We start from the raw sequence: 14541 nt of genomic DNA, 5'->3' as shown, positions 1-14541 counted from the left end.
ATCCAATTCGGATCCCCGCACCAGTGTCAACCCGGCCCGCGATGCTTGTCGCTTATCGGGAAAGGAAAATAAACATTTTTCCTTTCCCGATGCGAGCCAGCTCGGCGCTGGCTCCCGTGACGGAGCTCGTAGGGTGTCAATCTCGCTGCTAGAAGCAGCAAGATTGACACAATATCGGTGGCACCTACTGTATGAAAGGATTCAGATATTTCTACTGGGTCATACGTCATTTCCCCATTTGGTTTTAAAAAAAATTCTATATGGCTCAGGGGTTGCTGTTTTTTTTAATACTCGGGCCAATATTTTCCCAGATTTATTTCCAAATTTATACCACTGTGCTCTATTTTTGTCTCTTATTCGAAGGGACTCTTCATCAAGCACTGATTGCAATTGCATTTGTTTTTCCTTTAATCTTATTCTATCATCCGAGTTCATACTCATCTTATGTATCCCTTCAAGTTTTCTAATCTCTAATCCCAATTGGGATTTTTTTTTGTGTTTTTTCTTTTTTTATTCTTGCTCCGTGCTTGATGAATATTCCCCTCAGTACACATTTTAATGTTACCCACTGAATTGGAGGTGAAGTTTCATCTCCTTCATGATTTAAGAATTCTTTTATAACTTGTTGAATCTCCATTTCACATTTTTATCTTTGATTAAATTGTCATTCAACCTCCATATCCCATTCATTTTCTTTGTTTCAATTATTTTAAGTTCTACATATATTGGGGCATGATCTGACCATAAAAATCCCCCCTATTTCTGTTATTGGTTTCATCATCAAACCAGCTTTATTTACAAAGAAATAGTCTAATCTGTAATATGAGTTATGAATATTTGAATAATATGTATAGTTTTTTCCCTTTGATGCTGAACCCTCCATATATCGGTTGTTGGTATTTTCTCAATATATTTTTAAATTCCTTTATTTTAATATTATTTTTCCTTTGCACTTGGGTATTTGTAGTATCCTTTTTTATATCCATTAAAATCTCCACCTACTACTATTATTCCCTCCGCTTTCTCCATTGCATCCGATAGGGCTTTCACTCCAGCCTCTATTTGCCCATAATTAGGAAGGTACAGATTAATTATTGTGAATTTTTTTCCATATGACATCACTTTTATTATTAAAGACCTTCCATCCTTACCTTTATGTTTTTGTACTATTTGGCATGGCAGGTCCCTATGGAACGCAATCGATACTCGTTTTGATTTAGAATATAAAAATGTATCATGTATCCATGTATTGTAGTTTCTATTATTTATTTTGGGTATGTGATCTGAGCGAAAGTGTGTTTCCTGAAATAGAACAATGTCTATTTTTTGTTTATGCAAAAAATTTAGTACTTGATTTCTTTTAGAGGGGGAGTTAAGACCTCTTACATTAAAAGAGCAGGTTTTTACACTTCACCCAAAAAAAAAAGAAAAAATTTGCAATACACAAATATCAATAAATACCTTCCCAATCTACTTCCCTAACCCACCCTATCCCGCCCACACATTCTCTCTCTTCCACACTATTATATACCCAGCCCACCCCCTATGACACCTCTTATCCCCCATTTATTGACTATATTAGTCTATCTTACCAAAGGTAAGGTCCCTATTATGGGGGTAACTGAAGCTACTGATCTAGATCTACTACCATTCGGCTTTCTCATGATGTTTTCCTTCTTTTTCAAAATTTTCTTCACTCTCTCTACTTACATTTTATTACCCTTCCATTTGTTTATAGTCATTCCGGATTGTCTCTGATTTTTAATCGATCTAGCTCTTCCAAAAATAGAAAAAGGGACAGGGAGGGAGATGGAGGCAAAAATAAAAGTAGTTTCTAAAGTACTCACTGCTGTTGTAGCAGGTAGTAATGTTTTGTATCATGTTTTTTTACTCTACCAGCCGTCGTCAGCACAGTGTATGCGTTTCATTTACTGCCCATTCCACATGTTTATCCATTAATCCATTAACATTCAAACATTTAAACATTTGGACTGGCAATCTCATAAATATCGGGTTCACTACAAAAAAAACTGTGTCTGAGAGCACTTCTGAGCTTCTGCACTTTGTTCTCCTTTAGGCAGTATTCACTACAGAGACAATACCAATTGATTTCTTGGTACTATTTTGCATTGGCAGGCACCTTAAAATGCTTTTAAACTTCAATGATTATTTGTACCTATAGGTAAGCCTATAATAAGGCTAACCTATAGGTACTGTAAATATCTCCTAAACATGCATCGGCCACAAGTGCCTTTTCTTCAGAGCCCTGTGCCGTGGCTGACAGTTCTCACGCACATGCACAGGAGTGACTTCATGCAGCTTCGGCCAGTCACACAGCCAGAGTCCGCGGATCCGGAAGGAAGACAGGTGAGGATAGATGCGGCCTCCAGCGCTGACAACGCATCAGAGGAGTGCTTCGTTTGCAGGTTTCACATAATGTAACATATACATTATGCCTTTAATTTGCACGTCAGGGGAAAAAAAAAAAAAAGGGCAGCGCTTTACTTCCTCTTTAACTCTGGGTAGTGCATTTTATGTGTCAGGACTCAATTTAATTCCTGTATTGCATTTCAATATTAAAATGCAAGAAGATGTGAAGAATTATGTGTGTACATAAAATAATCAAATGTATTCTGCTACTCTTGTAATCTCCTATACAAAAGCACTCAAACGGGGGGTGGAGGGTTCTGGCAGTACTTGAAGCGAGTCAGGTGTTTTGCTTTTGCCAATGAGGAAAAGGTTGATAGGAGAGAAGAGAGCAGAGTGATGACCTCAACAAGCTGTGACTGCTGTTTCATTGGCTGTGGAAAGGAGGTGACCTACCTACAGAAAAAAAAAACAGGACCCTCGGCACCCCAACCAGTCTAACAGGGCAGTGATTAAAAAATAAAAAACAGTTCCCAAATACCTTTTCAACTCTGTATTTAGCTGTTAGCACAGACCTCAATTGTACATTTTTTAGATTACTTAAAGAAGAGCAATGATATAACCATAGTTTATAAATTAAGCAAATGCCAGAATTAGTTTCATGTAGAAAAATGAAAAATATGTTAGTGGTAAGCAGCTTACTTTAGCAGTTTTGGTACACATTCAATATTTGAGATTTTTGATGTAAAAGGAGAGGCCACTGATGCTTCCAGACTTGACAAAGAGATTCCAGCATGAGCTATCTTTAAAGCCTGGAAAAAAAGAAGAAAATAAAAGTTTTTAAGTAACCTGCATTCATTTTTAATATTAGATTGCCACATTTAACCACTTGCTTACTGGGCACTTAAACCCCTCTCCTGCCCAGACCAATTTTCAGCTTTCAGCGCTGATGCACTTTGAATGACAATTGCGCGGTCATACAATACTGTAGCCAAATGAAATTTTTATAATTTTTTTCCCACAAATAGAGATTTCTTTTGGTGGTATTTAATTACAGCTGGGAGTTTTATTTTTTGCTAATCAAACAAAAAAAGATGCAAAAAAAAAAAAATGGGCGGCACTGATGGGCACTGGTAGATGACACTGATGGGCACGGATATGGGGCATATGAGGTGCAGCACTGTTGTTGACGCAGATTGTGGGCACTGATAGGTGGCACTGTGGGCACTGATGGGTGGCACTATGGGCACTAATGGGTAGCATTGATGGGTGGCACTTTTCCTATAATTAGGTGGCACTGGCAGGGGGCAGGTGGGCACTGATGAGTTGACCCCAGCTCTCTGTGATCGGGACTGAAGTCCCTCTCACAGCCGCCAGTGATCGGAGGAAAAATAGCCAATTACCGGCTCTGTTGTGATCACATGATCAGCTGTCATTGGCTGACAGCTGATCACGTGGTAAGGGGTCGGGATCGACCCCTTGCTCCGATCTGTGATTAGGCGAGTCTCATAGACTCGCCTGATCACAGAGCGTGTGCCCCTCAGGGGGCGTGCAGGCCGCTCGTGCACGGGACAACGTCAATAGACGTAGTCCCATCAAAGCAGGTCTGCACTGTAGCCATCATTCGGCTATAGCGTGTATCTCAAGCGGTTAATGTAGACAATTTTAAAATAATATACCATATGTTTATGGGTTTATTATTTGTCTGCATATATTAACCACTTTCAGACCGGACCATTTTGCTGGTAAATGACCAGAGGTCTTTTTACACTTTGGCACTGCGCTGCTTTAACTGGTAATTGCGCGGTCATGCAATGTTGTACCCAAACAAAATTTGCGTCCTTTTCTTCCCACAAATAGAGCTTTCTTTTGATGGTATTTGATTGCCTCTGCGATTTTTATTTTTTGCGATATAAACGTAAAAAGACCGCAAATTTTGAAAAAAAATGATATTTTCTACTTTTTGTTATTAGAAAAATCCAATAAACTCAATTTTAGTCATACATTTAGGCCAAAATGTATTCAGCCACATGTCTTTGGTAAAAAAAAAGTCAATAATTGTATATTTATTGGTTTGCGCAAAAGTTGTCACATCTACAAACTAAGGTACGTTTTCTGGAATTTACGCAGCTTTTAGTTTACGACTGCCTATCTCATTTCTTGAGGTGCTAAAATGGCAGGGCAGTACAAAACCCCCCCAAATGACCCCATTTTGGAAAGTAGACCCCCTAAGGAAATTGATAAGAGGCATGTTGAGCCCATTGAATATTTTATTTTTTTGCCTCAAGCGATTGAATAATGACAAAAAAAAAATTTTTTTTTTTTTTTTACACAAAGTTGTCACTAAATGATATATTGCTCACACATGCTATGGGCGTATGTGAAATGACACCCCAAAATAAATTCTGCTGCTTCTCCTGAGTATGGGGATACCACATATGTGGGACTTTTTGGGAGCCTAGCCGCGTACGGGGCCCCGAAAACCAAGCACCGCCTTCAGGCTTTCTAAGGGCGTAAATTTTTGAGTTCACTTCTCACTACCTATTACAGTTTTGAAGGCCATAAAATGCCAAGATGGCACAAAACCCCCACAAATGACCCCATTTTAGAAAGTAGACACCCCAAGCTATTTGCTGAGAGGCATGTTGAGTTCATGGAATATTTTATATTTTGCCACAAGTTGCGGGAAAATTACAAACTTTTTTTTTTTTTTTTTTTTTTTAACAAAGTTGTCACTAAATGATATATTGCTCATGCATGCCATGGGCATATGTGAAATGACACCCCAAAATAAATTCTGCTGCTTCTCCTGAGTACGGGGATACCACATATGTGGGACTTTTTGGGAGCCTAGCCGCGTACGGGGCCCCGAAAACCAAGCACCGCCTTCAGGCTTTCTAAGGGCGTAATTTTTTGATTTCACTCCTCACTACCTATTACAGTTTTGAAGGCCATAAAATGCCAAGATGGCACAAAACCCCCACAAATGACCCCATTTTAGAAAGTAGACACCCCAAGCTATTTGCTGAGAGGCATGTTGAGTCCATGGAATATTTTATATTTTGCCACAAGTTGCCGGAAAATTACAAACTTTTTTTTTTTTTTTTTCACAAAGTTGTCACTAAATGATATATTGCTCACGCATGCCATGGGCATATGTGAAATGACACCCCAAAATAAATTCTGCTGCTTCTCCTGAGTATGGGGATACCACATATGTGGGACTTTTTGGGAGCCTAGCCGCGTACGGGGCCCCGAAAACCAAGCACCGCCTTCAGGCTTTCTAAGGGCGTTACAGTTTTGAAGGCCATAAAATGCCAAGATGGCACAAACCCCCCCCAAATGACCCCATTTTGGAAAGTAGACACCCCTAAATTTAGGGGTACACTAGTGAGACTAGGTAATAAATGGCGGGTGCCCTGAAACTATAAAAAAATAACTAACCAACCAGCGTCACCTGTAACAGTTATATGGTGATCACTGGTGAAAGGGTTAACTAGGGGGCAATCAGGGGGCTTTATGCGGTAGTATATGGGGGTCCCTGGCGCTATAAAAAGCTGCAGCGAACCTAAATACCTACCTGCCTAACTAGCGTCACCTGTGACACTAATACAGCGATCAGAAAAACGATCGCTTATTAGGCTGGGTTCACACTGGAGCGATGCGGGAACGCCACGAATGCGCGGCGGGTTCCCGCATCGCATGCCTCCCGGCGGCAGTTCACACTGCCCTATGCGAACTGCTGGGAGTGTCAGTGAAATGTTACTGACACCCCCAGATCAGTTCGCATATCGCAGTGCGATCTGCAAACTCGGATCGCATGGTGTGAACACCCATGCGATCCGATTCTGCTGCGGGCCAAAAAAAGGGTCCCGTGCGAATTTGCGGCGGGTGCGGCGGGTGCGGCGAATGGCTGAACTCGAATCGCACAGAGATCGGATGTGATTTGCACTGCAGTGCGGTGCGAATCACATCCGTTCTCATAAACCGCTGCAATGTGAACCCAGCCTTAGTGACACTGGCGACGGGGGGTGATCACGGGGTTAAACCTTTATTGGGGGGGTTAGGGGGGTACCTTATAACTAAAGGGGGCTAACCCTAACTGCCCTAACAGTTATTAGTCACAAATGACACCCGCCGGGTGATCAGGGGGTTAAACCTTTATTAGGTAATAAATGGCGGGTGCCCTGAAACTATAAAAAAATAACTAACCAACCAGCGTCACCTGTAACAGTTATATGGTGATCACTGGTGAAAGGGTTAACTAGGGGGCAATCAGGGGGCTTTATGCGGTAGTATATGGGGGTCCCTGGCGCTATAAAAAGCTGCGGCGAACCTAAATACCTACCTGCCTAACTAGCGTCACCTGTGACACTAATACGGCGATCAGAAAAATGATCGCTTATTAGGCTGGGTTCACACTGGAGCGATGCGGAAACGCCGCGAATCCGCGGCGGGTTCCCGCATCGCATGCCTCCCGGCGGCAGTTCACACTGCCCTATGCGAACTGCTGGGAGTGTCAGTGAAATGTTACTGACACCCCCAGATCAGTTCGCATATCGCAGTGCGATCTGCAAACTCGGATCGCATGGTGTGAACACCCATGCGATCCGATTCTGCTGCGGGCCAAAAAAAGGGTCCCGTGCGAATTTGCGGCGGGTGCGGCGGGTGTGGCGGGTGCGGCGGGTGCGGCGAATGGCTGAACTCGAATCGCACAGAGATCGGATGTGATTTGCACTGCAGTGCGGTGCGAATCACATTCGTTCTCATAAACCGCTGCAATGTGAACCCAGCCTTAGTGACACTGGCGACGGGGGGTGATCACGGGGTTAAACCTTTATTGGGGGGGTTAGGGGGGTACATTAGAACTAAAGGGGGCTAACTCTAACTGCCCTAACAGTTATTACAGTCACAAATGACAGTCTTGGTCTGTAGGGTTCAATATTGAGTTGGCCCACCCTTTGCAGCTATAACAGCTTCAACTCTTCTGGGAAGGCTGTCCACAAGGTTTAGGAGTGTGTCTATGGGGCCATTCTTCCAGAAGCACATTTGTGAGGTCTGGCACTGATGTTGGCCGAGAAGGCCTGGCTCGCAGTCTCCGCTTCAATTCATCAAAAAGGTCTTCTATCAGGTTGAAGTCAGGTATAAAGAGATATTTACCCTTTGTATACCATTCCGATTGGGTTTGTTTCTCAGTGGATACAGGGCTATTTATTGACTACCTGGATTCAAAATCTTTCTACACCAGATGCGATACTGTATAAATATACACATTGGAACCTAGAAATGGTAAGAATGTTTCATGTTTGGTGGTTGAATTTATGTGAAAAATACTGATGCTATTTGCACAGGAGCTGCCATTACAGGAACAATACGTGAAAGACTGTAGTCCTGTGTGCATAATTAGCTTGCCATCTCACAGACTCGTATGAGTTGTATGAAAATATCCAGGACTCTGTGCAGGCCAGTCAAGTTCCTCCACCCCATACTTGCTCATCCATGTCTTTATGGACCTTGCTTTGTGTACTGGTGCGCAGTCATGTTGGAAAAATAGTCCATGTTCACACATCTGAATATAGCATCAATGGAGCTTTGGAGCTTTGTTAATGGGCTACATCTGGGCTATACAGTGCCTTACAAAAGCATTTACCCCCTTTTTTCGTGTTTTGGTGTCTCACAACCTGGAATTAACATGGATTGTTTGAGGATTTGCATCATTTAAATTACAGAACATGCCCTCATCTTTGAAGATTTTTTTTCAAACCCAATCTGAATGGTATACAAAGGGTAAATATCTCTTTATACTTATTTTTTTTTTTTATCTTTTTGGAATACCTATATTAAATTCCTTAATGATTATTTCCAATTGTATTTGTAAGGAATCAGAATTTGGTTGAAAAATGAAGTACTACTGAAGACTGGTGTTCAGATCGTGAATGGAAACAACGTTTTGTTCTATAATTATTGAGGAGGCACTGGGGGCAATAAAGGACTTAAAGCTGATGAATCTCTTTGTTGAAAGAAAACAGGTCAAATGTTTAATTGTTGGTAAAATTATAAAAATCATTTTGAAAACTGAATTATTGAAACTTGACAGTATTATAAACAACTGAAGTTTAAGATTTACAAAGTGATTCCAACTATTCAAAATGCAACATAAAAATGACTTACCCCACAATCATTTGCTCCATCTCCACACATACAAACGTAATAACTGCAATAAAATAAATGAGTATCTAAATATATAGTAAGAAACAGCTATTCACGTGGTATGTTTCTACTGAAATTTTTATGAACACATCAGATCATACATATTAATTAATGCAACAAAGTATGAGTCTGAAACCAGCAACATTATTAAGTTTCATTATTTTATGCCCTTCTGTTGATGACAAAACATGTAAGAGCACACATATGTCTATAACATTTGAAAAGGATAAGGTTCAGTTTCAGATCCTAATGTATTAGACTTTTATTAACCTTTATCCTATGCGTTATCAGGGCTTTTTTTCAGCGGGAACGCAGGGGAGCGCAGTTCCTGCACCTCCAGCACTGAATGTATATAATGACAAGGGGTGCTGGGGTATGCTGGAGGATCTATTGTCACTGGGGGATATATTGCTGCCAGTGGGGGATCTATATTTACTGGGGGTCAATTGTTAATGGGAGAGATCTACTGTTGAGGGAGGGGTCTAGTGCTGCTGGCTATTGGGAGATCTAGTGTTGCTGGAGTGGATCTATTGTAGCTTGGTGGCAGGGGCTATTGTTCCTTGGTGAAGTTATAGTTGCTAGGTTGGATCTATTATTGCTAGGGAAATCTGTTGTTACTGAGGGGGTCTATTGTTGCCGGGAGGGATCTATTTTTACTGGAGGGTCTGTTGTTGCTGGTTGCAAGGGTTCTATTTTATTGCCTTTCACTTGCAAATTCCATTAAAACTACCTAGCCCCAAAAAAAGGGGTGGAACCAAGGGCCGGTGCTTGGAGGTGGATGGGGGAGACAAGAGCTGATTTGAAAGGGGGGGTGTACCTGCATCTACTCTCTGGGATAAAAGCCCTGTGCATTGTAATGTACTCTCTTGTATGACAGGGCCTCAGACTAGACACAATTAAACACTGTATGGACATATTAAACATCTGCAGTCAAATTAATCCTCTATTTACAGTAATCACCTCTGCCTAGATGCAGAGGCAAAAGCCAGATGTAAGTTATGGCTTATGGCCTCTTTCACATGGCCAGCAGACTTTACCACCCTTCCAAAAGCGATCCACCATTGATAAGTGCCAGTTTGCAGGTGTCAAAAGGCGATATAGCTGCCTAGGTGCCTTCTGCTTTACTGTGTTGCAACCACATGGCATATCGCGCCTCAACCACATGGCATGCATTTGCCACATCGTTGTGTCAGAGTCCTATTCATTTTATTGGGTGTGGTTTACAGATGTAACGCGACTTGTAGCATTTCAATTGACACACCATGATGGCAGTGAGGATTGGCCTGGACAGCTGTCATGTAAATTTGTAGATAGGCAGTTGGGGGTAGTAAGTACACAGATCAACTGCTTGTTTTTACCATGTTGCATATATATTGCATATACCAGACTGTGTATATATATATATATATATATATATATATATATATATATATATATATATACACTCTGCATTTAGTGTAGACTATATATATATATACAGTGCATTTGGTGGTGTACAGTATATAATACAGTGCAGCTGGTGTACAGTACATAATAAAGTGCAGGCAGTGTACACGATATATAATACATTGGTGTGGCCTTTTTTTAGATTCAATAAATTTTTATTGGGTTATACATAACAAAGCATACAAAGTAGCAAGAATACAGCTCATAAAGCTCGTTCAACAGCATAATATATCATAAGCAATCTCTAGTCCTAGTGGGACTGCAACTTATAAATCCGAATGTTTCCATAAGCAAGTACAGAAGGAGTGGTAGGATAAGTTAAAAACAAGGAACAGGAAAATGAGGAAGAAAAGAAAAAAAAAAAAAAAAAAACGGGGATGGAGGGTCTCGTCTGCAGGCACCCCTAATGGGAGCACACTGTGCCCATAGACGAGGGATCCGCCTCCCCCACTCCAGTGCTTACAGGTATCATTATAGAATTCTATAATAGACTGGAAACAATTACTGTAACATGTTATCATTAGCTGCATAAAGTTGCGATTGATAATGAGCTAGTCCATAAACTGTGAACAAAAAAACAGTAAGGAAACAATAAACAGTGAACTAACAATGAACAAACAATGAACAAGTACCCCATCTGAGGATACCAATGCGTAGGATAAAACCAGTTGAAGGTGGGTCAGTGTGATGCACCACAGCGGCGCACAGAGATAGGGGGAGCTTACGAGGACAGCAGAGAGAGAAGAAAACAAAAAAATAAAAAATAAAAATAAAAAGAGGGGGGGGGGGAGAAAAGGGTAGGTAGAACATGCGTTATACTGCAGGTGTAGGAACAGGTGGAGCGGTTAGAAGTAATCAGATAAAGTACAATTATGGTCGAGCATACCAGGAGTCCCAATCCTCCCAGAAATTCGCAATGTTAGCTAAACGTCCTTCAGATGTAGCGAACATACGTTCATATGTTCCATGTAGGTGCACCAAACGCACAATTTCTGCACAAGAAATCTGTTCTGAGGACTTCCAGTGACGGGCTATCGTCAGTCTGGTCGCTAAGAGGACGTGTGTAATTATATAGCGAAGCCTATAAGGGTAATTGTCTATGCCAACGTTCAAGATTGCCAGTGCAGGCGATGGGCTTATAGAGATATGTGTGAGCTCAGATAACAGGTGGAATACATCTGTCCACAGCGGCACAATGTTGGGGCATTCCCACAATATGTGATAGAGGGTCCCTGGGGAGTGGCATTGTCTCCAGCAGGAGGCATCTATCGCGGTGTCATATGTGTGTAATTGATGCGGCGATAAGTACCATCTAAGAGTAATCTTGTAGGTAAGTTCCCACAGGTTAGCAGATTTTGTAACTATATGATTAAAACGTAACGCACATTGCCATTGGTGGGGAGATATGAGAATTCCAAGATCTTTTTCCCATTTCTGCATGGGAGGAAGGATCTCGAAGGTGTTCTTACCTTTGATCACAGCGTAAAAAATAGAAATGCCTTTTGATGGGGAAGTGTGATTAGTAAAATATTGCCAGATTTTCAAGGGAAGGTGTAGTTGGAGATGTGGGTTGCGGATTAGACAGTGTGAGATTTGGATGTACTTGTAGTATTCTGTCGAGGGGAGTGAAAAAGTGTGCTGTAGCGAAGGGAATGAGTGCACAAAGTCTACATTATATAGATCTGCAATATGCTGTATGCCTCTATCCGTCCAAGAAGATACCTGCATGTTAGGAATTTTTAGATTGAAAACCTCTATTGGGATAGGGGCTTGGTAAGTACAAGCGGATGCAGGTACATTTTTAAGAAGGTACTCAAATGCCTCAACTGATGCATGTATAGTCGGAGATATATTGCGGTCCGCTTTCCTCAGTTTGGGAAAACTGAGTATCCAATTTTTGAGGTTCTTGCCAGGGATTTGGGAAGCTTCCATAGAGCTCCAGTGGACAGTGGGTTCGGGCATAAACCATGCTCTCAACTGTGCTAAGATAGTTGCATTATGATAGTCTTGTATATTGATGTACCCTATGCCACCCACCGATTTGTGTTTCACCAGTATTTTTTGAGAAACTCTGTTTCTTTTTCCTTGCCAAACCATTTTACTAAGAAGGGATTGAAGTTTCGTGAAGTAAGATGTGGGTAGCGAGATGGGAAGTGTTCTAAAAAGGTATAGTAGCTGAGGGAGAATGATCATTTTGAATGCCGCTAGCCTGCCTGAAGCAGAAAGTGTTATTTTAGAAATCTTGTCTAGTTCCTTGGGGAGATTATTCAAGAAGGGGAGAAAGTTGACATTGTAAAGATCGCTCGTGTCGCTAGTTAGCTTAATACCTAGGTATTGGAGAGAATGCGTAGACCATGCATATTGATGGCTGCTTTGCAAGTGTGCCTGTTGTTGCGTTGGCATCGCTAAGGGAAGAACATAAGATTTAGAGGTATTTACCTTATAGTATGAAACATTGCTAAATTCGTCAAGAGTTAGTTGCACCGAAGCCAGGGAAGTAGCAGGGTTAGTCAGGGAAAGGATAATGTCATCAGCAAAGAGGCTGATCTTATGCTCAGAATTACCTATGTGGAAACCGGAAATGTTGTGTTGGGATCTAATTTTTGCCGCTAAGGGTTCAATCATAAGGTCAAATATCAGAGGCGATAGGGGACATCCTTGCCTGGTGCCATTTGTTATAGCAAAGGTTGTTGATAGCATGGATAGACAATAGACTTGGGCTGAAGGAGAAGAGTACAAGGCTAAAATTGCAGTGAGTATAAAACCATGGAAACCAAATTTCTCTAGGGTCAATCTAAGGTATGGCCAGTGAACCCTATCGAATGCCTTCTCCGCATCCAACGAGAGAAGCAGAGAAGGCATCCGATGGGTCACTGCATGATGGATAATGTTGATCATACGCCTTGTAGCGTCTGACGTCTGACGTCCTTTGACGAAACCTGACTGATCAGTATGTATTAGCAGAGGCAGGATATCATTAAGTCTATAAGCAATGACTTTTGCATAAAGCTTCACATCGTGGTTAAGAAGGGAAATGGGGCGAAAGTTCTGTGGTAGGGTGGGTTCCTTCCCTGGCTTCGGTATGGTAACAATTAAGGCTTTAAGCATTTCTGGAGGAAAGGAGGCGGAGGAGGCAGCAGAATTAAATACCGGGAGCAAATGTTCGGTCAATTCGGAAGAAAATTGTTTATAGTACTCCCCAACAAATCCATCTGGGCCTGGAGCTTTGTTATTCGGTAGTGATTGGATGGCAGTCATGATTTCGTTCTGCGTAAATGGGGAGTTTAGCAGTTCTAGTTGTTGTGGGGTTAGTTGGGGCAGGTTTATTGACTGTAAAAAAGCATGAATCTGGGAGAGTTGGGGCTTGGGTAAAGTCGTGTCATTATTCAGATTGTAAAGGCTACTGTAATAAACACTAAAGGCGTTCGCAATATCTTGCGGGTTGGATAACCTAGCATTGGTAGTGGGATGATGCAAAAAGGGAATGGGCGATTTCGGTATATAACCTTTAATCTGGTGGGAAAGCAGTTTACCGGGCTTATTGCCTTCAGAATAAAACTTCATTCTAAAGCGTTTTTGAGCTTTGTCATGGTATTCTAGCAGTAGGGTTCTAAGTTCTAGCCTAAGAGATATTAATTTAGATTTAAGTGCCGGGTTGGGGTGCTGCTTATTAAGGAGATCAGTATTTTGAATGTTAGTGAGAATGCTGTCTATCCGCTGCCTCCTTTGCCTCCTGTCTCTCGCTCCATATTGAATAAAGAGCCCCCTCATATACGCTTTGTGCGATGCCCACAAGATGTGTGGGTCCGCAACAGAGTCTTTGTTCTGTAAGAAAAAAGCTTTCAGGTTGTCATGGAGCAGTTTAGAATATGGTTCTGATTGTAAAATCTTGGTGTTGAGTTTCCATAGATAAGCAGGAGGATTGTTAGTTGAATCTTCCACAGTGATGCTTATTGGTGAGTGATCAGACCAAGTGGTGGGATGTATCTCCGAAGATGAGATTTTTTGTAAGGTCCAGGGGTCTGTCAAAAAAAAATCGATGCGCGAATACGAGTTGTGACAGGGAGAAAAAAAGGTGAAGTCTTTTTCATCTGCATGCTGGCATCTCCAAACATCGTACAGTCGAAATGTTGACAAAAGAGGGTTTAGGGCTAATCTATGTCGCTTAGTGTGGGCAGAAGAGTCCAATTCAGAGTCAGGGGTGCAGTTAAAGTCTCCGCACCAGATTACCGCTCCTTGCTGAATCTCTGCAACTTTCTTATGGAGTTTTCGTAGAAAGCGAGTTTGGTGAACATTAGGGGCGTACAGAGAGACTATGGTATAGGGAGCACCCTTGATCATGCAAGTCAGAATGATGTAGCGGCCTTCTGGATCTTGGATACACAAGGTGGATTGGAACGCTAAAGAATTGCGAATGGCAATTAGAACTCCTTTTTTTTTTGACTTTGCATTAGCAAGATAGATAGTGTTAAACCATTTGTTGGTGCAGGTAGGGGGGTGGCTAGCTAAAAAATGTGT

General features: G+C 41.7%; 1 protein-coding gene across 1 annotated transcript in view; it reads right to left on the bottom strand.

Annotated features, from left to right (window-relative positions):
• Window positions 1–14541, bottom strand: part of LOC143988160 (putative cation-transporting ATPase 13A5) — a 240005-nt gene that overhangs the window by 77854 nt on the left and 147610 nt on the right. The window contains exons 19-20 of the mRNA XM_077487487.1: window positions 8539–8581; window positions 3070–3179 (exon numbers count right to left, since the gene is read on the bottom strand). Coding sequence (XP_077343613.1) covers window positions 3070–3179; window positions 8539–8581 — 153 coding nt within the window. The remainder of the gene's footprint in view (window positions 1–3069; window positions 3180–8538; window positions 8582–14541) is intronic.

The sequence above is a fragment of the Lithobates pipiens genome, unplaced genomic scaffold, assembly GCF_037356315.1.
Source record: "Lithobates pipiens isolate NorthernLeopardFrog02 unplaced genomic scaffold, aLitPip1_a1.2 Scaffold_18, whole genome shotgun sequence".
Classification (NCBI taxonomy): domain Eukaryota; kingdom Metazoa; phylum Chordata; class Amphibia; order Anura; family Ranidae; genus Lithobates; species Lithobates pipiens.
Note: the sequence above shows the minus strand (reverse complement) of the source record. Positions and strands in the feature narration are given on the sequence as shown.